We start from the raw sequence: 23,538 nt of genomic DNA, 5'->3' as shown, positions 1-23,538 counted from the left end.
GCTCCCAAGCAAAACCCGGGTCTTCTGTGGGTGGTCCCTCCCCCAGCCTCTGCTGGGCTGGCTGCAGGAAGTCCTGGACCGCCTCCTACAGGAAGCCCATGCGGCTGCTGGGCGAAGGAGAAAGGGTGCCCACCTAGGAACGGAGGGTGTGGCCTGGGGCCCTCTCTAGCCTGAGCACAGGGACCCCCACTTTAAGTGACCACACTGACTTAGCTTCGTGCCACTGAGGAGGAAGGCAGGATGCGTGTGCCCATTCTGCTGCTGGGTGAGGAGAGGCCCTGAGAGGGAAGCGTGTGGCCCAAGTCTCACCACAGCAGCGGCAGCTGCAGGACTAGAACCCGCAACTTCTGGAAGCCCATCTAGGGATCCCTGCCTGGCCCAGCTGTCACCCGGCCCGCCTGCTCACACCCCTGCCCCTCAGGACTGGGGACTCTTGGTGACTGGTGACCACTGTCCTCCCCAGGTGCTACAGTTCACCGTTCCTGAGATGTTTCCACCCCTGTAACCCCAGCTCTGCAGCCTCCTGGGGGGTGCGGCAGTTTTAGAGCAGAGGCTCATGCAGGTGGGGATCCTGCCCAGGTCCCTAGAGGGCCAGGCAGACCGGGGACAAGGACTCAGGGCTCCAGGCTCCTGTCCTCCCTCCCCCAAGGTGGGGTCTTTCCATCTTAGGAAGGGGGCTCCCGGGATCCCAGGGTAGACCAGGAGGCCCCAGCGGGCAGCGGGTAGCAGAGCCCCAGAGGCCCCCTCACCTGGATGGGCTTCTCCATGTCCCCATCACACAGGGACACCAGTGGCACGGTGAATGGCTTCCACACGGGGTCCAGTGTGTACTTGATCACCTGTGGGGGGAGCAGCTCTGGGTCAGGCTGGCCGGGGAGGACAGCAAGTCAGGATGGGGGCATCCACAGGCGCACTTCTGGGGAAGGAGGGGAGCATCGGAGGGTCTCCCAGGGCATCTGCATGGCCGGGATGGCACAGCCCCACCCTGAGCTGTTGGAGGTGGCTGTCGGGCAGACCCACCGAGACCCCCAGGACCCGGGCACCCACCTCAGTCCTGTGCACCAGCATCCATTTGCCATCATCCCCGGGCTTGTAGAATTCCAGGAACGGGTCCGACTTCCCAAAGAGATCCTGGGAGAGCAGAAGGATGTGGACGAAGGGGCACAGACCTCCCAGCTGGGTCCCCAGCGCCTCCGTCCCCTCTACCCTCAGCCTCTGCAAGGCTCAGCTGGAGACCTGGCAAAAACATGCCATCACAGGGTGGTCACAGCCGTGCTCGAGCTGCGAGCCCCTGAGTCCCAGAGCCTGCAGGGGCTGCAGCCGCAGCATCTGCAGCAGGACGGGGCTGCAGGAGGGTGCCCGCTCCAGCACAGGGCCAGGCACCCGCAGGAGGTGACATTTCTTTTAGCGAGCTTCTGAAAACCTAGAGCTATCTGGCTTGTGGTGTGGAGGGATGTGCTGGCCTTTAAAACTTAACGTACTTAAGTTGAAGAAAAGCAGCACTCTGAAGAGAACACAGATGAAGGGGACAAACACTAAAACAGAGGAGACTCTTTGTGAAACAACAGTGTCAAGGAGACAAGTAGAGAAGGAAAGGGCGGGCAATCAAAGGCCACTGCCCGAGGAGGTACGTGGAAGCACAGATTTGATGTAAGGAGGGAGCCGTGAGTGTTCAAGGAAGTGTCCCAGGCAGAGGAAAGAGCAAGTGTCAAGGTCCTGAGGCAGCAGGGTACGGTGGCACATGCTCTAATCCCAGCAGCTCAGGAGCTGAGGCAGGAGGATTGCAAGCTCAAAGCCAGCCTCAGCAACTTGGTGAGACTCTGTCCCAAAATAAAAAAATACAAAGGGCTGGGGATGTGGCTCAGTGGTAAAGCGCTCCTGGATTCAATCCCTGGTACACCCCTCCCCAAATAAAAAGGTCCTGGGACAGGAGTATGCCTGGTTTAATCTGGGGACCGTGGCTGGGAATATGTAGCTCAGGACGTAGCACATGTGATCCCCAGCACTGCCAAACGAATAAACACATCTGGGACGGCAAGGAGGCTGGTTTGGTTGGGAGGTAGAGGAAGAGGTGGGGTCAGAGTCGGGGCACTTGGGGGAACATCAGGTAGGGGCCCCACAGGGCACTGAGGCCCCTGTGAGATGGGGTGCTGCACAAGTGGGATCCTACTGTGTCCTGAACACCCCAAGTGACAGGAGGCTCCCTCTCTCACAGGTGGGGAGGTCTTCACCTGGAGTGGCCAGGGGGGACCTGTGCAAGTCCTGTCCCCAGGAGACAATGAAGGTGATGGCCAGAGAGAGCCAGGTGACACGACCCCAGGCGGGGTGGGGACCCTGCTCCTGGTGGAAACCCCTCTGCCTGCTCACCTTCTTGTCCAGCTTCCTGCCCGCCAGGCTCAGCGTGATGACCCGGTTGTCCGACAGCTCCTGGGCTGCGATCTGCAAGGTCAAGGTCAGGGCCATGAGGGGAGGGTCTGCTCCTCCCACCCCCCACCTGCCAGGCACAGTGGGTATGGGGGGGAAGGAGTGAGAGGGGTGGGGCCAGGTGACCTCGGACAAGTTTCTTGTCTTCCCCAAAACACAGTTTCTGTCATCCTGGATGAGGAATCAGAAAGTGGCTTCACGTGGCTCAGGAGAGGGGACCTGGGGCATGAGGGACGATGAAGCAGTGACTAACTTGAGCTGAGGGAGAGGTTCTGGGCCAGGGAGCAGCAGGACATGGTCCCCCTGCAGCCCCAGAGAGCCCCACAACACCCAGGGTCAGCAACTACAGCAACCTCATGTGCCATCAGGGAAACTGAGGCCGGGGGAGGGAGCAGGCCACCAGAGTTCCCTCAGCTCCGATGGTCATCTACCCTCCGCACCTTCCCCAACCACCCACCATGGTCCTTGGACCCCAGCCCAGGCAGGGCTGGACCAGCTGGGAACAGGAAGCTGGTGTGGAAGCCTGAGATGGAGCCATGGTGACCACTGATATCTGGGGGCTGGGCGGGGCACTCCAGGCGACAGGAAGAGAGCAGACGGGAGTCTGCGGAGCGCCCAGGGTGTGCGGTCAATTCAGCTTGCCTGGCCCGGGCATTTGAGGGAAGGGGCAAAGAGTCCCCGGGGTGGGGCTGCAAGGCCGGGGCAGCGGGGTCCCTCAGCTTTGAAGGAAGGAGCCACCTGGGGTGGGAGCGCCGAGCACTGCGCCCCTCCTGCACCAGCACCACGTGAGCACAGGGACAATCTGGCTAGTGGGGCTGCCCAGGGGACTTCCTCTTGGGTCTCTTTTCCCTCATCCGCTAACGAGGTTGCCCTGCCCTCTGGGGCTGCGCGCTCATCACCGAGAAGGGGCTGCGCACGGGGTATCCTTGCGCATGGCACCGCAGGGGAGGCGCCGAGCACCGCTGAAAACCAGAGCCCCCAACTGTGCCCCCAGGGAGGCCGGTGGCAGGGACCCATGGGGAGGGGGCTGGGAGGGAGCTGGAGCCGCCTGGGAGGAGAAGGAGGCCCCGCCCCAGCCGCCTTGGGGGCCTTCTGACAGCGGCCCCCAGCGCATCGTTTGTGGCCGCCTGGAGTCCGTTGCTAAGAAACCTGTTGCTAAGTTGTAAGTTGGGCCTTTTTACTCCAACAAAGCTGGTGATTATCTGCCGGAGAAGCGGCCCATTGATGGGGGAGGGCAGCAGCGGGCAGCGGCGGGTGTGGGGATGTGGGGACCCAGGGGGGAGGGGGCTGGTACCGTGATGAGGCCCTTCCCCGCGGGCTTGTCGTTCATCAGCAGCAGAGGCCGGGTGATCTTCTTGCTGGAGACGATCTGGTGACAGAGAGAGGCATTCAGGGAGGTGGGCCAGGGGGACAAACCCTCCACAGGCGCCATTCAGCTGGCGGTCTCCTGCCAGGGCTGCCAAACCTTCACCTGCAGAGTCTGGCCCTGGGAGGCTGACGCCCACCACTGCCAGCCAATGAGAGCAGCCAGGACACGGAGACACTGGCCAGAGGCTTGGGGGTGGCCTCCTGCAGTCTGGCTCCACTCCCCTGGCTCACCCCAGGGAAGGTCCAGACCACTGCAGGGAGGACCCCAAGTCCTGGGAGGGCCCCCTCTGGGCAAGCCTGCAGGGGAGGCAGCCTCCAGTCTTTGTATGTACTTTCCTTGCTAACAACAGTCCTGGGGTTCAATCACAGAGAAAGGTAAAGTGAAGCACATCAGGAAGTTCCCTTCCTGTCCCCTTCGTCACCACCTGCCTCAGGGGCCTCCGCCCTGGTTTCCTGGGTAAAGGCTGGGTCTTCTCGCAGGTCTGAGGACACACCAGTACAGGCTGCTCCTGTCCCCTCCCAGGTCCACTCCCCACCCTTCTCTGCCTGCTCTGGGCCCTATGCACTGTGTCACCTGGCTCTCTGTCCTTTAGCTTTTGGGGGTTCAGCCAATGGGGCCACCAGCAGTAGGATGGCCGAGGCCAGGGCTGGCGTGACGAGAGCTTTGTCACTGCCCTGTCCTGAGGGTCCCTCCCCTGGCCACAGCTCTCTCCCAGCGCTGGCAGTGCCTGGCCCTACCTCCCCTGAGGGCCGAAGGTGGTTTGGTCCACCAGGGCCAAGTCCTGGGCTGCTCTGCTGGCCCCACTGGTTCCCTGTCCCTATACTTAAGCTGACATCCAGCCAGACCCTGACTGTACCCTGCTTCTCACACAAAAAGGGACCTCAGGTCCTGCCTGCCCTTCCTGTTTGAGTGAACATCTGGCTCCCCACGACGCCCTCTTCTCACCCTCCCGGTCCCACCCCATCCTTAAGTGAGACTGTGACGCTCAAGTTCAGGGGCAGGCGGGAGCTGGCCAAGGCACACGGCCTCTCCGGCCTCCAGCAGCTGACCAAGGCCCAAGATGGATGGGAAGTGTGGTCCAGAGAGGGCAACAAGTGGCCGAGGTCACACAGCGCCAGCTAGCGCAGGACTGCTCCCAGGGGACCTGGTTGTCGCGCAGGTGTCCAGATGAGGCAATCAAGGCTACACCTGGCGACCTCTAGACCTGGGACACTCTGGCCACGTGGGACCCACAGTGCGGCAGCAGTTGGTGGCACTGCGTTTGGCTGTCCCTTCAGATGGGACCTCTCCTGCCTGGCACCAAGCCCACCCACTGTACCCCCCGCTCTGGTGCCTGCTGGCTCCCCTGGTGGTCTGCACCTGCACTTGGGGAGGTAGCGAGGAAAGGGGGCCAGGGAGAGCAGGTGCCGGGAGAGACTGCCCGAGGGGCTACTCCAGGGAAGCTGGTGGCATCTTGGGGGCTGCCCAGCTCACCGTGCCCAGGCTGCAGGAGAACTGGCCCAGGAAGTCATGCTCCTCCAGCTGCGTGCTGGACCTGTCCTGGTCAAACAGGGCAAACTTGAGCTTCTGCACCTCCTCAAAGTGGTAGTCGAGGACAAACTTCTTGGAGAACGCAGGGTTGAGGTTGTTGACCGCCGTTTCCGTCCTGTCATACTGGCAGAGGGGCAGGGCGGTGGGAGTCAGATTCAGGGCGGCTGGCTTGCCCCTCTCGGGATGCCAGAAAGCATTCTGCCAATCACCGAGCTCCAACTCAGGGCCAGGCTGAAGCAGTCACTACCCCAGCTCATAGATGAGAACACAGGAGCACAGAGAGGTGAAGTGACTTACCCAAGGTTGAACAGCCAGCAGGGCCAAGGCCAAGATTCAAAACCTGGATCTGACTCTACTACCCACACTCTTAACCCTTCAGCCCTAGCTCCGTTCCCCGGTACCAGGGTAAGCGCTTGGGCCCTGGCCCTGCTGCGTAAGTGACAGAGGGCAAGTCCCCCTCAACATCTGGGGGTCTTGAGTCTCTGTAGTCCTTAAACTTTTTACCTTGGAAGAGACGGAGCAGTTGAGAGGAAACAGAAAGAAGGAAGTGGGGGCCCTGGGGAGAGGTGGGTCACAGAATCCACACCCGGGGACAGATGTTTGCATCTCCTGCCCCCACATGGAGACTGAGTCCAGGGCCGCTCTTTTAATTTTGAGACAGTGTCTCCCAAGTGGCCTAGGCTGGCCTCACACTTAGGATTCTCCTCCTCAGTCCCCTGAGTCCCTGGGGTACAGGTGGGTGCCACTACGCAGGGCTCGGTGTGTTTCTGGTCCCAAGTCCTGGAATCCTGCCCCAGCAGCCCCGATGGACACGGAAGCCCCCTTCCGTGAGGACCCTGCGCCTCCCTGTGGGCAGTGGTGACTCTGAAACAGGAACCGCCTCCTGGCCTCTGAACGCGCCCCAAACCACGGAGTCTGGGTAACGTCTATTTTGGGGCCCGGGCTCTGTTGATTTTCCTCCCACCCAGTCTGTTTCTAAGGCTTGAGTAGCAGCCACCCAAGAGGTCTTGGCCTTGGGCTATTTTTAGCCAGGGTGGCCCGAGTGGGTGGGAATGGAGGTCACTGGGAATGCCTGGGTGGGGGGCACCCCTCCCTGAGGGGCACGCGGGGCACCAGAGGTCTGGCACTGAGCACTGTGGCTCCGCACATACCTGCCACAGGCCTGGGCCACCCCTGGAGATCTGGGATGACCCCACATCCCATTTCCCACTTCCTGCTGCACCCCCAACAGACTGGGTGACACAGAAAAATCCCCACCCTCCGGGTCCTATTTCCCCTCTGCAAACAACAGAGGGCAACAAACCAAGCACCATTTTTTTTTTTTTTTTTTAATCACAAGCAACAGCCAACATCTGCCGGAGGCCTTTGGAAACCATAGTATTTTCATTTAGTGGCTTACCATGACCCAGTGAAATATTTACTTAAAAAGGAGGCTGAGGCAGGAGGATTGCAAGTTCAGGGCCAGCCTCTGCAACTTTAGGAGACCTTAAGCAACTTAGCGGGACTCTTGTCTCAAAATAAGAAATAAAAAAGGCCTGGAGATGTAGCTCAGTGGTGAAATGCCCCTGGGTTCAATCCCAGGTACCAAAAAACAAGCAAGATACATATGTAGTCTGAAAAATAAACATGCATACAAAACTCTCTGGCTACCAAACCAACAGGTGGGTGCCTAACCATTGGGACTGTCTTTAGGTTTCAATTAATTTTCTAAATTGGCCACTAGGAATGTAGTTCCCCTTTAGGAAGAAGAAACAAAACAAGTTTCAACACCTGAAAGCGAGAGGTTGCCGAGTCTCCACGGCCTTCCCAGGGCTGCTCCCCTCCCCAGGCCTCAGGCCCAGGCTCCCGCTCACCAGTCCTGGCCTAGGACACCCGCCGGGTTCCCAGCTTCCCTCCCCCACAGCAGGCACCAGAAAACGAAACCCCCATCCCACAGAGGAGACAGGCTCAGAAAGGGAGAGCCCTTATTGGGGCCACACAGCAGGGAACAGCATTGCTAAGGCTGGAACCAACTCTAGGGCCCAAAGCCCGAGCGCTGACTGTGTGCTCTTTTAGAGACGGGGGAGGGTCATCTAAAAGTGGAAGGAAGGGAGCATTTTGTAAAACTATAAAATTTCTAACTAAGTCACAACCATTTAAATGTTGCAACATAAAACAATGAATATAAAATTATAATTGTGCATTTATGGATTATGGTAATTTAGGCAATATCATCATTTCAGTTTTAGTTGGAAGAGGCGCAGTTTCCACGTAGCCTCCCTTTGCCACTCACGTTCTCCCACCTCCAGGCCTGAGCCCCGGGGTCGCAGGTCCAGCAGGGGGCCCTGCCCAGCACCCGGTCCTGCCTGGCCCAGCGCCAGCGCACACGCAGGGCCTCACCTCCATCCACCTGCCGTTGTTCTCCGTAAAGAGGACGCAGAAGGGGTCGGACTTGGAGGTGACGTCGCGGTCCAGCAGGTTCTGGCCGCTCACGGACAGCTCCACTCTGCACACGCAGTGCTGGGAGCCCAGGGGGGTGGCCCCAGCCCCCGGGGCTCCCCCGCCGGGTATGTAGGCCATCGGGGTTGATGGTGGTAGCAGCAGCTCCTGGCAGTCTAGGGGGAGAGGGGTGAGGGTCAGGAGGCTGCCCCTGCAGAGGGGTCATTGTCACCTGGCCTGAAGGGCGTAGGAGAGAGGGGACGTGGTGTTGGGGGGAACCTGGGCCAGAGGGAAGGAGAACGCACAGGATGCACCACAAAGGAGCCTCCGGGAGGTGGGTCGCGTTCGTCTTTGAAGTTTTTCTGTTTTGGCCACTCTTCACCCGTGAGGGACCCCAGTGCTGCTCACTTCAGATCAGCAACGCACCACGGGGTGCGGGCAGCCCGTCATCCACGGTGACATTTACTGTCCGGGGGGAGCTGGGCTTCTCCTGAGCAGTGAACATGCTGGCAGCCTGTGGCTACGGGGCCACGCACGAGCGCTCAGGTTTCCCTCATTGCTTTGGCCACTAGGAAGCCCACTTCCAGCAGCTTATTGGAAAGGTGACCTTGTTCGTTGTTTCTCATGCTCATTCTCCATCTCCAGCCCAAGCACAGTGGCTTGGGCACAGGGAGCATTGTGAGTGCGTTTGATGATTGAAAGAAGGAACGAATACATGAATGAATGAACGTGGACCAAGCTCCACATTCCTCAGATCCTGCCCGCGCTGGTTGGTCTTGATGGTCAACAAAGACCCACCCTTCACTACTCCCGGCTTCCCCCAATCCTGGGCCCATGTGACACTCTTGACTCTGCTCTGCAGTCCCGCGTCCCAGAGCAGGAGGGGAGGAACCAGTGGCGGTGAGCTCTGAGTCCCCCGTCCCAGCCCTGTAGAGAGCCCCCCACCTCGGTGCCTCCGTTTCCTATCTGCCCACGTGACGGCACATCCCGTGAGACTCCTGTGGTCAGATTTCACTCTCACGGCAGGTGCCTGCTTAACCCAGGCCCACCACCCAGGTGGACGAGTCCAGTCCTCAGACACCCCACAGGGGCCAGCTGCCAGAGCCTCGACTGCCCTCATGGTTGAGTGGGTAAATGACCCTGCACTTCCCCAGAGGAGGAAGAGGAAGATGGTGGAAACACAAGGTCCTGTCCCTGTGCTTGGGAACAGATAACACGTCACTTTTACAGTCTCCCTTCCCCATTCAGTCTCACAGGGCAAGTGGTAGCATTGCCCCATTTTCCAGAGGAGGAAACTGAAGCTCATTCGTTTCCTCCAGAGGGTTTACTGAGCAACTACTAGGTCCCAAGAACTGTGCTGGAGCTGAAGATCCCGCAGGAAGAAGGCTGTCCTCTGAGACTCCTGGAGAGCCCCGATCCCGCCTGGCGGGGACACAGTAAGGGTCCAGGACAGCAGCCAGGTCCTCTGGGGAGCTGGGTTTCAGCCCGAGAGTGATGGGAAGTCTTGGAGGCAGAGAAGTGACATGATCTGATTGGTCTATTTAAAAGCCTACTCCAGCCTGTGGGGCAAGCCAGCTGTCAAGCTAAGGAGACGCAGCTGCTGTCATCCCTGCAGGAAGGACCATGTCACAGTCACTGTGCTGGATGCAACCTCCCCCTCTACCCTCGCCGGAGCCCACTTCCCGAGTGCCAGCCTCTTGCTGGGCGGCTGCAGGCCCTGGTTTGCAGGACGTGCCCCAGGGCTTGCCCGGCAGGGAGGGGATGTGGACAGTGAAAAGCCAGTCCTCAGCTGCCCGCTCCTGCCCCATTACAATCTCAGGAGCCCGAGCATCAGAACGGCACTGCAGTGTGCCTGCAGGATTTATTCTTGTCGGGTAGAGATCAGTTTCACTGGGGGGTGGGGGGGGCATCAATGCTCACTCCACCATGTGCAGCTGGGGGCAGGGTGTATATCCTCGGCCAGGCAAGCGGGCAGGCAGGGGTGTCCTGCCCATGTGGCTGAAGGCGTCTGTTTGTGCTCAGACCTGCCCTGGGGGTGGGGGTGGGGCAGGATGACCACCATGTTACAGATGAGGAAACTGAGGCCCAGAGAGAGGAAGAAACTGCCAAGGTCCTGTGGCCAGCAAAGAGCAGAGGCAGAGTGTGAACTAGGTCTCTGGATTGCAGGGCTAACAACACTCAGTGTTCCCACCAAGGTGGGGGATGGCTGGGCATTAGGGGGCCATTCAGGGAATCCGCCAGGCCAGTGGAGCCTGAAACAAAGGGGCGGCATGGTGACCAGGACTGCAGTGCCGAGGAAGCCAAGGACACCCCCCAATATGAACAAGTACCCAGGCGCCGGAGTGCCCAGGGTCACCAACTCCTCCAGGCGCACGTGGTCCACACCCCTGTATCCCCCGCCATCACCGATGGGTGGCTCCGGCTCGCCCACCTCCTCTCTCCTCCCGGACCAGCCCCTGCTGCTGGGCAAGAGTGGGCCGGTGTCCACCCCAGCTCCACGTACTTCCTGACCCCGGAGGAAAAACACGAAGCCACTGGCCGCGCGAACTCTCTGGGACCACTCCTTCCATCCCCGGTGTCGGCCTCCTCCCTGTCCACACCTCTCGCCTTGCCTTGGTGACAACACTGGCCCCGGGCCCGGCTCCGGGCATGGTCAGGAGGGCCAGGTCACAGACAGCCACTGGCTCGGCCAGGATCAGCTCACAGGCCAGCTGGGGAGAGCTGAGGATGACTGATGGGTGGGGAGGGGCCTCCTCCACCCTGGGCGCGTCCCTTATCTGTAACTCACCCTCTGGCAGGAAGCTCCTGGATGCTCGAAACGGGGAGCACATGGTGCCAGGGCTGGGGCAGCAGGGGTCAGAGTGGCCCTCTGTGCCAGCCCGGCAGCAGGCAGGCCAGCCGGACCTGAGGCCTGACGCAATGGAAAAAGAAACCACAGCTTAGGCTGGCCGGCCCCCTCCCCTCTGCCCCAGCGGGAGGCGGGCAAGGTGTCATTAAGGGAGGGTTGGGTCTGCCCTGCGCATCTGGGCAAGATGGACGCCTCCCAGGGTAGCACCGCCCCACAGGTAATTTGGGGTTTTCAGGCAGGAGAAGGGGGCACAGGAGCCCGGGCCTGCTAGAGGGTGGTCCTGACTCCTGGCACAGATGGGCACAGGCCTGCCATGTGACCAGGCCCCCTGGGAAGCAGCCTGGTGGGCGGGATAAGGAGCCAGGGGTCCCTTGTAGAGATGGGTTCCTGAGGCAAGGCCAGGGCAGGGCCTCGTCACCCCAGGCACAGGCTCCTCATTCACCCAGCGGGCAGCCCCTGAGCACCCGGGACTATGGCAGTGAATAGGCACCGGGAGTTCAGCACCCTGAGACCACTGTCCCAGCAGCCTGGCTTCCCGTTCTGAGGCAGAGGGCAGGATTTCGCGACTCTGGTGCGGAGCCCAGGCCTAGAACAGCATGGTCTTAGCCAGAAACCTAGTGACTTACTCTCCTGATCCCTTGGCTGCACCTCCCCTATCTCACAGAGCAGCTGAGGTCACCTCCAAGCAGCCTCCTGCCTCTACCCTCATCTCTACTTCCCCGGCCTCCGCTGGCTGGGCCCCATCATCTCGTGCCAGGCCATGCCCCAGCTCTGCCAGGTCTCCCCGGAGCCACTTCTCCCCATAACAGAGCCAGAGGGAGTCTTTAAACATATAGATGAAAACCCTCCAATGCCTCCTCCTTCGAGGTCACGTGAGCCTCCTGATCCTGGCCAAGCGGGTGGCTTATGCCTGTAATCCCAGCAAGTTTGGAGAATGACAAGTTTGAGGCCAGCCTTAGCAACCCGGTGAGACCCCCAGCAAAATTTAGTGAGACCCTGTCTCAAAAAAGTAAGAAGGGCTGGGATGTAGCTTAGAGGTAAAGTGCCCCTGGGTCCCATCCCCAGCATTAAAAAAAAAATAAAAAATAATATAAAAATCCTCTCCAAGCAGAAAAAGTCCTGCCTGGCCTTACCAAGCCCGACGCATGCCCCTTCCCTGGCTCCTGGCCTCCTCTCTGCTCATGTGCCCACCTCTCCCTGCCCCGTGGCCTCTGCACTCGCTGTTCCCAGTGCCAGAGATGAGGGGTCACAGAAGTCAGCTTGAGGCTGACTTTGAACTCAGGATCCTTCTGCCTCAGCCTCCTGAGGCCTTGCCTGGTTCCTCGAGCTCATGTCTCGGCTCCATGCCGTCTCCTTTCCTGACACTGCGCTGTAAGAGCACGTTAGGTGTTTGTCCACGTGCCTGGCTTTGTCATCCGGCCCCCCTAGAGCACAAGTCCCCAGGGGAGACCCCAGCACAGTTTCTCCAGCAGGAGAGCAGCTTCTGCCCAGGGGGTGCTCCACCAAGAGGCTGAGGCTGAGGGGCTGGGAGCTGTGGGCAGTCCCCAGACGGACAGTGGCCTTCCCTGCACACCTGAGCCCACGGAGCTGCTGCTCAGACCCTGGACCCTTATAACTGCTGAGAGGTCCGCTAGGGAGGGGCTTGGGTCCTACATCACAGTGGGAAATGGGGGCCCCAGGGAGGGAGGGCACCTGGGCCCAAAGCCAAGCCGGCTGTCCCTCCATCCTCCTCGCCAGTCCTGCCCCACTGGCTGAGGACCCAGGAGCTGTCCAAAGTGGAGGAGCTGCTAAGCTGGCTGGGCAGACCCCCGACTTAGGGGTGGCACTGCTGGGCAGACAGCAGGAGTGGCAGGCACAGGGGGTTGGGCAGATGGCCAGCGGGAGGCGAGCAGCTAGAGGTGAGCAGCAGGTCAAGGTGGCCAGGGAGCAGGGACTCCACTCCTGAGAGTCTCAGCCAGTGGGCACTGGGGCTGGGTGACCGTGGGAACGCCCCCAGATCTTTTAGTGAGAGGCATCAGGCGCCATCAGAAAAAGCACGTTCAACTTAGTATTTGCAAAGTGCAAAAGATTCCGTCGCAGGGTCAACTACGGGAAGCAAAGCTCTACAAAGTCTTGCTGGTGGCAAAGACAGGGCTTGGTCCTCTGGTCAGTACCAGGCAGCGGTGAAAAGCAGACTCCGGACTGGGGTTTGAATCCCTGGCTCTTCATTACCAGATGTGTAATCTCAGGCAGGTTACTCGACCTCTCTGTTTCACCCTCTGTAAAACGGGGACCATAAACTCGCTTCCTAGGGTGTCGTGAGGACTAAGTGAGATAAGCACTTGGAAAACGCTCTGCATGATTCTCGTGAGAGGCGGGAACAGACCAAAACCTCCAGGGATGAGCCGTTCACACGCAGCCGGCAAGGGGCCAAGGCTGGTTGAGAAACACGGCTCCAGGCTCCCCTTCTCCACTGGAGGACAGAAGCCAGGGGTGGCCAAGCTGGTGGCTGGGGCCAAAGAATGAACAGACTGCGAACAGGAATCTACAGGCCTTCCAAGGAGGCCACCTACCCTTGGGTGTAGCGGCTGCTGGGCCTCTCAGGGCTTCCAGAAGATCTGCTGGGGAAGCGGTGCTCATCTCTAACAGCAGAGCTGCCAAAGTGGCTCCAGTGTGGTCCCCACACGGGGGGCCGTGGTGTCTTCGGGAGCCGCTCAGGAGCACAGCATCCTGGGCACCGCTGAGACCAGGCAGCCTAGAGTGTTGGAACAAGCCCTCCAGGTGACTCTGGCGTGGGTTGCATGCACAAATCACGGGTTGGGCGGGCAGGTGGGGGTTCTAACAAGCTCCCGGGGGAGCACAAGGCCCCAGATCTGAGGCTGCAGTATGGCAGCTGCTGGCTGGCCCACCCCAGCGGTGGCTCTCCTTGGCTTAATTAAGCAGATGCTCTTCTTGGCCCCCAGACAAGCCCTGCCCACCCAGAACCCTCGACTAACCGGATACCCAGTCCCCACCAGCCCCCGTGGCTGCTGGGTCCACGGAGCTTGCAGGGGTTTGGGAAGGGTCTTGAGTGCAGCTGGGTCTAAACTGGGTCCCTTGCCCCATTTCCCAGATGAGAAGACTCAGGAAGCCAAGTGGCCAACTGATTAGTCAGAGCTCTCCAGAGAAGCTGAACCAGCAGCATGTGCAGAGAGAGAGACTTATTTTAAGGAATTGGCTCATGTGATGGTGGGGCAGGAAGTCAGGAATCTGCAGGGCCGGGCTGGAGGCTTGAGAGGCGGGCAGGGCTTCGTGCTGCAGACGCCAGGGCCCGTGCCTGCTGGAGAAGTCTCAGTCTCTAGGCTGAAGGCCTTCGGTTGGTTGGATGAGGCCCACACATTATGGAGGATAATCCGCTTTATGAAAGTCTTCTGATTTAAATGTTAATCGCATCTTAAAAATACCTTCCACAGCAACATGTGGACTGGTATCCAACCAAACAATTGGCCACTGTAGCCCAGCTGAGTCCAACACGTAAGATCAGCCATCATAGCAACCTTTAGCCCCCAAGGGCACAAAAGTAAGGCGTCGGGGTGAGGTTCTGGATTAGCCCTTCCTGAGTGCGGGAGCTGAGAGAGGGAAGGTGGGTGTGGCCAGGCTATGGAGAAACAACCATCATAAAAGCCGTCATCCTAAGGCCTGGCCCAGGTCCTTGCTGGGCACCGTAGGAGCTCTCATTCCGTACCTTCCCAGCATCCCTGAGCCAGGCACTGTCTCCAGCCCACCCCCCGTATCCAGATGAGGAAACCGAGCAAGGCAAAGAGGGCAAGGGTTCATCTCTGGCTCCCAGGCCGATACCACGCCCGACCACAGGACACGGGACAAGTCATCAGTCTTTCTTGTCCCTCCAGGGGAATCAGCACCGTGGGCTGGTCCAGCTTCCCGGATGCTCGACCTCTTTCTTTGCTCCCTCCATTTACTCAGCTCGGTAGAACCAGATGCCAAAGAGCCACAAGTTTCCAAAGCTGACAGCGGGGACTTTGGCAAGGACGAGCCACCAGAGCTCTCATGGCTTGCCAGGGGGAGTGGAAATCAGTGCCATCACTTAGCAGAGCTGCTCGGCAGAGCCTACAACAGCTCAATAACTGCCTCCCTGGGATGACCAGCAAGGCTCAAGGGAAATGTCCACAGATGGCCACCAAAAGGTGTGCACCAGAATATCCCCGGTGGTGGCACCATTCCTAATGGCCCCGGGCTGGAGTCTCCACCATCAGAAGGAGAAATAAAGGGTGTTTTACTGAATGGTACACAGTGGACACGTAATGAGCTCGAAGGCGGCACGGGCACACTGACAGTGTGGGTGGCCTCCCAACGTGCTGAGTATGGGGCACAGGACGGAAGGGGGACGCCGCCTGGTGTGGGTTCACATATGGACAGTTCAACGTGGACCAGAGAAATCTAGGCTATTGAAGGTGAGGACCCCAGGAGGACAGGTAGTGCATGACCGACAGGAGGCCTGGTGCTGGTGACCCAGATGTGCCGGCCAGGGGCTGCCATCCAGCTGTGCAGGCAGGCTGGCCGCTCCGCTTTCTGATATTCAGAAATACAATGTTTAGGGACGAAAACCAACAACTCAGGGCCCCTCTGCAGAGCCCTCTGCTTCCCAGGTCCCTGAAGGGCAGCCGCCCCGCTGCTGCCACACGGTAACCACTAGCTTAGGAAATGCCGCCCTCACTGGAGCCCAAAGAGGGGACCACATCTCGTTTTCCTCTCTGGTGTTCCCAACACCGAGAGGCAGAGACTGGGAGCTGGACAAACGCTGCTGGCCATGAGGAAGAGAGAAAGGTCAAAGGGAAAGGACCCGCGATATCTTGGGATCCCCTGGAATTACAGCAGACTCACAAAATTCCCGGACTTGGGAATTCTGGGACTTCGGACCCCGGACTGAAAGGCGTCACGGTTTATCTGCCCTCATCTTCCAGCCACACGAGAACCCTGGCCATGGCCCCAACATCCTGGGGGGAGGGGCAGCCCACCCCAAGTCGCCGCTGCTCCGCTGCTCCTCGGGACCCTCCTGCATGCCTGCGGCTCACGGCTCCCACCAGGCGGCTGCAGCCCTCAGGGCCAGCCTGGCCACTCTGGACAAGCCGAGGGGCGGCACCTCCCACAAGTCCCTTTCCACCTTTGCCAGGGCACCGCTGCCGAGCTCTGAAGACACCGCACTCTGCCGGGCAGCCAGGCCATTACGGGGATAAATATAGACGCAGACAGCAAGGCGAGGAGGAGGCAGCAGGGGTCGGATCTGATGTCCCCTGGGCCGGCTTCTGCCAGGCCACACTCAGGGAAGCTACCCGCCATCCCTGCCTAGTCACCAAGCTCTGGCCTGTGGGGGAGGCCCTCCTCCGGGAGCCCCAGCCCTGCACCGGAGCACTCGGAGCACTCGGCTGGAGTCTCCCAGGCTGTCACTGCAGGGACCAGCCCAGCAGGTAGACAGGCAGCCTCCCCTGGCCCAGGGAGGCCACAGGTTAGGGCCAGTCCTGCTCTCACCACCTCTCCCTTCAGGGCCTTGGCTTGTCATCTGCCAAAAGGGCTGGCGGTACCCTGCCTCCTGCCTCTGCCTCCCAGGAAGCCCTAGGGACGGGCACGGCATTTCTCCAGGCTGCACCGAGTGATGTGGGGGCTCTGGGAGTAGGTCTGGCCAGGCTTAGATGGAAGGCCAGGCTAGTGGAGGGCTGGTGATCACAGGGCCTAAGTTATTCAAATGTGGCTTCACTCAAAGGGAGCTTTGGAGAGGGTCAGAGATCGGGACACAGCCCCAGAGTCCTCCCTGTGGTGTCCCCCGCACCCGCCCCCCAGGAGTGCCACGGGGCAGTAGGTGCCAGGAGGCTCCTAATCCCCAGGGTGAACCCAGGCAGGCTCCTTCTCCTGGGCGTCTCCACCTCCCTGCTCATTCTAGCCTTGCGGCTGGGGCTACAGATGCCCCTTGTCCTCTGTGGGCTGCTCTGGGCTTCTAGTCCCAAGTGCCACCCAGAATCTCCGAGCTCGCGGGCCTGGAAAGCCATCGGGACTCGTTCAGCCCCAGAATTCCTCCGCAGGCCCCTGCGGTGGCTGTGCACTGGGTACATCCCTCAGGAGAGGAGGCCCCTGCCATCTTTTCAACGGCTCCTTGTACTCAGTGCCCTCAGGCTGCCCACCCCACATCCTGGCATGCCAAAGAGCCCCACGTCCTCAGCCAGCCCGTGGTGGGGCTCTGAGCCCAGCACCAGGCAAGAGGCCGCCACCCAGGGAAGCAGCCCAACCTCAGGCCCAGGCCCTCCTTGGGCCAGGCCTTGTGGAGAGGGCACTGCCAGCTTCTTCCGCTCCTGGAGACGGGACTCAGCCCTGACCGGATGCCTCTGCACACCTGGTCCTGTTCGAAGGGTGTAGGTCTGTCTCCCCGTTACCTCGGGAGATGGGCCCTGCCATTTTCTCCATTTTATAAATCAGAGAACTAAGGCACAGAAGTTTCATAACCCACCTATTATAGGCTGGACTGTGCCCCCCACAGATGCCCCCACACCTGGAATGTGAGCTTAGTGGGGAATACGGGAGTCTCAGGTGTAATTAGTGAAGATGAGGTCATTCTGCAGTGGGGTGGCCCTGAATCCCATGTGACTGATGGCCTTAGAAGAGGACAATGTGAAGGTTCAAGGGAAGATGGCCATGTGAAGGAGGAGGCAGAGGCTGGAGCTGCGATGCCACATGCCACATGCCACATGCCAAGGGATGCTCAAGCCTACCAGGGCCAGCAGCACTTGGGGAGGGCTCCCCGGAGCCTGGCTCCATGTCCAGCTGCAGCTTCCAGCACTGGAGAGAATGGATATCTGTTGGTTCAAGCTCTACAGTCCCTGAAAACCAGAGTCGGAAACCAGGCGGCCACCTCGCAGCCCGTGCTCTGCTGCCAGCACCCTCTGGGGCTGGTCCCAGGGACATGGCCTGAAAGACTGTCCGGCCCAGGGAGGCGGGGAGGAGACATCTGCAGGGAGCTGAGCACGCTCTCCCCTGTGTCTTGGAGAGAGACAGCAAGACACATCGGGCAGGCCAGATGTCCCTAGCTCCTGGTCAGCCGCAAAAGCCATCCAGGGAGACAGCGGAATTGTGGGGAGAACGGGCTCCTGGAATGCTCCACGTCCCCACCTCAGGGCCTCTGCCCGGGCTGTCTCCTCCATCCTGGGCCCTTGTTCTTTGTTCGTCCATTCAAAGACATCCACTGAGCACCTCCCTGCCCCAGGTACAGCTGGGACGCAGCCACGACAGAGACCAACGCCCTGCTCCTGTGGGCTCCAGTCCATAACATCTCGGGTCAGAGGTCATGCCTCCCTGAGAGGCCTCCCTCACTGCCACTGCGCCGCCCTATGGCAGTCACTGTCTTTACGACTCTTTGACTCTTTATGACCCTTTTTTGGGTAATTTGCTCATCTCGGTCCCCCACCCCCAACTCCAAGCTCCGGAGCTTGACCATGACTGTCACCCAGCATATATAGCACAGTCTCTGACCCAGACCTGCTGTACAGGAAATGGGTGACTGCAGGCGGAAAGGAGATTTCCTGTTCTGAGGACGCCTATTTCCTACATGCAAAACTGAGGTCAGAGAGGTTAACCAAGAAACAGTTCAGGTCACACAGGGAACGGGTGACTCTCCCCAGCACACCTCGGACCCCTCCCCCACCCCTCCCCCACAGGGGGGGCAAGCAATGGCAGAAGGTGATGCCTACTCAGGGGGCATCACCTCCTCTAATCCCCATTCTTTCAGGGCAGGCTGAATCTCACCTTCTCTCAGACACACACCTGCCCCTGCCCCTGCCATGGGTGACTCCGCTGCTCTTGGCGATCCCCACTTACCCGCCCCCGCCCTCAGCATAGTGATACTGGGATCCCTCCAGAGACTTGAGGGCAAGCTCATGATTCTTCCAATCTCCTTCACCCACCTTCACAGACTTCATTTAGCAGGGGCTACAAAACAAGAACATTTATTGAGCACCTACTGTGTGCCACGTGCTGTTCTAAGTACAGGGACATAGCCCTGTCCTCATTCTTTTTAATGGAACTGACACCCTTTGATGAAGGGGGTGGATAATAAACCGAGGTACAAATAAACAAATAGGGTGATCTTAGTGGCAAATGCCCCAAGATAAATAAAGCAAGGTGATGTCACAGTGGGACAGTGGTGCTATCCTAATTAGTCTCATCTCAGACCCCAGAGGAAGAAGGTACGGACGAGCAAGTGGAGAAACAAAAATTTTAAGACATAAACAGCGATCTCTGCCTGTCTGGATTGCATGGCTCCTGTCTCCAGGGAGGGCTGGGGTGGAGCAGGCTGCCTGGGAAAATCCCAGGAGGGCTCCTGAATGCAGTTACCCTACCAGGCTCACCGATGTCCCTGTGAACAAGGATCGCGATAGCTAGTGGTCACCAAGTGCTTGCTGCGTACCAGTCGCAGTGCCAGCACACAGGCCCCTCACCATCCAACTCCATCCCAAACAGGACCTTTAAAGAAACACACCATCATTCTGAAAGAAGATGAAGGTCTCCAGCATCCACTCCTTCTGATTGACAAGAGAAACTGAGGCTCCATCCCAACCTCTTCTTCACTTCTGCACCTCAATTTAAAATCTCCAGGCATCCCGGGTTGGGGAGCCCTTGAAACACCACCTGAGACACCATATTGTCGCTCATTTTGCATACGTGTCCCCCATTCCCTGGCCCCAGCCTCCCAGGAGGCTGTGAATTCCATCATGTCATACTTTGCTTCATTTTACAGATGGAAAAACCCCAGAGCCCCAGGAGGGGGTGAAGAGCAGGAAGACAGGAAGTCACAGAGGCAAGGAGAACCCAAGCCTCCTTATCCTTTGCACCCCCACCATCTCTCCTTGGAGAAATCTGTCTGGGTGACCCCTCCCACTCCAGCAGCCTGGGTCACCTGCCTGGGGGCAATCCCAGAGCTCACTGGGGCCCCCTGCCAGATGGATCACATAAAACCACTCCTTTATGTTCCTGCCTAGGCTCTGGGCAGACCCTGGGTGATGAGCCCATTTTACAGATGATGACACAAGCGCTCAGAGGATTGGGGCCATGGTTCTGCTGCTGGTCAGAGGGCAGCATTCAGAGCTAGGTTTCCTGTGGCCCCCCCACTGGGGCTGTCCACAAGCAGTCTCCAGCTGCCAAAGATCACAGCCCTGGCCAAATGCCTGCTTTCTCATGGGCAAAGGGCTCCCCACCATTTACCCACTACAGCCATCTCCTTGACCCCTCCTCCTGAAGCTAGGAGGCCCTGGGAGGGCAGAGGACACTGAGCTGGGATCCAGAAGGTACCTCTGACCTCCGCTCAGTCCTCAGGCACTGGGGAACACCACAACATCCCTCCTGGACAGTGAGGAGTGAGGCATGATCAGATGGTCGCCCCCTCCATCTGTCGCCTGCCTGCCAAGATCAGGGTGACCCAGTCTCCAGGTGGCTCCCATGGAGCCCACACTGTGTCCTCTCTGAGGCCATATTCTCCAGGGGAAGGGGGCTGGATTATTGACTCAGCAGCCCCAGTGCCTTCCACAGGGGATAGAGGTGGGAAGAGGGGGAGAGTCCTCTACCAGGGAGGGACTGACCTGGGCTGGGGACTTTTTCCAGGTGAGCCCGTCTGGCAGTAATGCCATGGCCACAGAAGCTGTGGATGCCCCAAGAGGCAGAATTAGGTCTCCATCCCTAAGTGACAGTCCACACTCCTACCTGATCAAAACCTGAGAGCAGATAAAACAAAGGGCAGCTGGGATAATTCCCCCAGACCTTGTCCCTTCCTCCAATTACCTACGGTGGAGGGAAGAGGGAAGTCAGACAGCAAGAGGGACCCCTCACTAGCTACCCGAGCCTGGGTTCCTCTTGCACCTGTGGCCTTGGGCAGATCTCAGCCTCCTGGTGCTGGAGCCCCCCACCCAAAGAAGAGCTTCCGAACCGGAAGGGGCGACGCTGGAGAAGGAGATGGGAAGCGAGAGGAAGAAGGGAGTAAGACCCCTCTAAATTCCGAAAAGAAGCATCGCTGCAGGGACGGGAAGGAAGAAAGGGCCTCTTTCTTTCCCTCCCCCACTCTTTAAACACATAGGTGCCAGACAGCTTTTGCGCAAAAACTAGTTTGCAAACACACTCCGACTTCTGGGAAGCTGCCCAGCTCCACTCCCCCTCTTCTCTCGCCTTCCGGGGCTGGGGACCGGCCCTGGGGCATTCCCGGGGCAGGGCTGGGGTGGGGCTGGAAGTGAGCTAGAGGGGTGCGCCCCGCAGCCTGCCCGACCTCACGCCTTCGGCAGCTGAGACGGTGGCTGGCGGGGGACCCCACCTTCCGGACGCCCTCCAGGATGCTGGGGGGGAGGTAAGAGAGTCCCCGAAACAGCTGGGCTCGGGTCCCCGGGGCCCACGGTCCTCCGGCACCCGGCCGCCCTCCCTTCCCCGCAGTGGGGGAGAAGGCGGGGCGCCCCCGCGTGGCCGGGTCGGAGCCGAGCCTCCGGGCATCGGAGTCCGGGCGCGCGCTGGTGGCCCGGGTTCCCAGCGCCGCGGCCCCCGAGGGGAAGCGGCTCCCTTTGGCGGGCCAAGGGCGCCGGAGCCGAGTCCCAAGGCCGAACTTGAGCGCTCGCGCCACGCTGTCCCGCCCGCCCTCGCCCGCCGGGCCCCACTCACCGTGCGTCCCGCGGGCGCCGCCGCCTCAGCACGCGGCGGCCGCTGCCCGCGCCCCGGGCAGCCGGGGCATCCCCGGGCGCTGCGCTGCTCGCCGGGCCCGCGCGCGCCGGACGGCTCAGGGCGCTGCCCGCGCGGCCGTGGCCCGATCGCGTACGCTCCCGGCCGCTGGGGTCCGGTCCTCCTCTCCGGCCGGGCGGCGGCGGCGGCGGCGGCGGCTCGGGCTCCTCCCTCCGGCCGAGGGCGGGTGCGGGGAGGGAAGCGCGAGGCGAGGCGGGCGCTTCCTGGAGGGGCGAGCGCTCCCCCCGGGCGCAGCGGGGGCGCGGTCCCGCTCAGAGCCCTGGCAGGCGCGGGGCGCGAACGCTCGAGGCCCGAACCCGAGGGTCCGATCGCTTCCGGCGGGAGCTGGGCCGATCGCGGCGCCGCGAGTTCGCGCCCTCCCGGGCCTGCTGCGCCTCCGCGTCAGGCACCTCCGAGCTCGGCGCGCTCCGCGCTCGGGGTTCCGACGCGGGAATCGAGGGGTGGGATCCCCGCGCCTGCGGGACTCCAGGGCGCCGCCTGCGGCCTCGACCCCGGGAGCCAAGCGGCGCGGCGCGGCACCTCGGGGAGACGGCTCGGGCACGGTTCTGGACTTGTCGGAGCAGCACTAGGACCGCAGTGTTTTCTTCCATTTTTATTTTTTCCCCTTTCAATAGCGTTTTCTTGCCTCCAGAGACTGGGAGGATGACATATGTCTGACACAAACGATAAGATAAAGACGTTAGGGATGGGGCTTGGGGCTAGTCCCCGAGAGCAGCTTGGCGTCTTTAAGGCCCGGAACCGAAGCCTCCCCTTCTGTGAAGACTGTCTTCTAGAAAAGACACCGGTTCTTAAGAAATGAGTCTGTTGCTGGGCACTTAAACTGCTCATAATCGCTTGGTGGCATTTATGGGCCCTTTGGGCAAGTTAACCACCAGGGAACATACAGCTGAGCCTCTGCTAATCAGATTGGGGGAGCAGAACTGTTCCGGGGAGCTCAAGGCCACACAACACCCTGCCCTGGGTGCAAGGACTGGGCAGCTGAGGGTTAAGACCTGGGCTTGGGTTGTGGGTTTCCATTCCAGGCTGGTGAGGGTTAATGGCAGAGCCTCACACTGCAGCCTGCGAACCTCCCTCCAAGTCTGAGTCACTGGCACTTAGCAGCCTTAGAGGGGCAGCCACGAACCACCCCAGGGCTCTTGGCTTTGTTCTCTGCCTGCCTGTCCTCGGGACACCCTACCTCTCTCCACGCTCTCTTTACCTTTCTTGCTTATGAAGTTGTCAAGGCGGGACCATCCTGCCGGGCTTCTCAGAGCCAGCTCTGGCCCAGCGTCCTCTAGGAAGGCTCTCCTGGCCCCCAGCATCTCTTGCTTCTCCAGCAGCCGGAGGGCCCCGCCCTGGGGTGTGCAGGGGTGAACCAGATGTCCCTCTCAAGTTGCTCACCCCTGGGGAGCAAGTCCAGGGCCCAGGCAGTTGTATTACTAAATGAAAAGTGCAAAGATGGAGGCGGGGTAGCCTAGAACACCCAGCTTGGCCGTGGGAGTTGGCAAAGCCAGGGCGCACGGCAGTTCTCAAGAGAAATGAAAACATCTCGGCACACAAGCTAGTGCATGAACATCCACAGCAGCATGATTCACAAAAGCCCAGCTGTGGAAGCAACCCAGTGTGCATTAGTGATGAATGGAAAAGGAAATGCAGCACATATAGCCAGACTGTGGCATAGTATTCAACTGCGGCAAGGGACGAACTACTGCCACCCGCTGCAATAGGGACGGGCTTCGAAAACACGCCAAGTGAAAGGAACCAGTGACAGCAGACCACGCGTTCCATGATTTCATTTAGATGAAATGTCCAGAATAAACAGATCCATAGAGACAGAGAGCAGATTCATTATTGTGTGGACCTGGGAGGAGTGGGGTGGCGCTTGCTATTGATACAGGCTTTCTTTGGGGGTAGATAAAAAGGTTCCAAAATGAGATTACCGTGATGGCTGCGTAACTGTAGATACCTGCCACCGACTTATACACTTCAAAGGGTGAATGTCTTGCTGTGTGAATTGTGTCTCCATAGAGCTGTCTTTAGAAAAAATAAAACAAGGATCAGGAGAGCCCAGAGGTCAGAGGATGAAGGCCAAGTGTCCGTCTTGGCTTGATTTCACACACTGTCTTCCCGCCATGCACCACACAAGCCTGCGAAGTGCAGAGTGAGATCTTCCCTGGCCCTGGCAGGGAGCTCTCTCTGCACAGTGGGAGGCCTTCCTTGCCCTAAATGAGCCCTT

The 23,538-nt window shown here is 59.9% G+C and overlaps 1 protein-coding gene across 1 annotated transcript in view; it reads right to left on the bottom strand.

The window, feature by feature from the left end:
* Positions 1–21,452, bottom strand: part of Cpne2 (copine 2) — a 37,968-nt gene extending 16,516 nt beyond the window's left edge. The window contains exons 1-7 of the mRNA XM_076839127.2: positions 21,246–21,452; positions 7,703–7,917; positions 5,267–5,446; positions 3,719–3,793; positions 2,368–2,439; positions 1,048–1,131; positions 750–839 (exon numbers count right to left, since the gene is read on the bottom strand). Coding sequence (XP_076695242.1) covers positions 750–839; positions 1,048–1,131; positions 2,368–2,439; positions 3,719–3,793; positions 5,267–5,446; positions 7,703–7,882 — 681 coding nt within the window. The 5' untranslated portion in view covers positions 7,883–7,917; positions 21,246–21,452. The remainder of the gene's footprint in view (positions 1–749; positions 840–1,047; positions 1,132–2,367; positions 2,440–3,718; positions 3,794–5,266; positions 5,447–7,702; positions 7,918–21,245) is intronic.
* Between the last annotated feature and the right edge of the window lie 2,086 nt (positions 21,453–23,538).

The sequence above is a fragment of the Callospermophilus lateralis genome, chromosome 18 (assembly GCF_048772815.1).
Source record: "Callospermophilus lateralis isolate mCalLat2 chromosome 18, mCalLat2.hap1, whole genome shotgun sequence".
In the NCBI taxonomy this organism is placed as follows: domain Eukaryota; kingdom Metazoa; phylum Chordata; class Mammalia; order Rodentia; family Sciuridae; genus Callospermophilus; species Callospermophilus lateralis.
The sequence above is the reverse complement of the archived record's forward strand: the minus strand, read 5'-3'. Positions and strand labels throughout refer to the sequence as shown.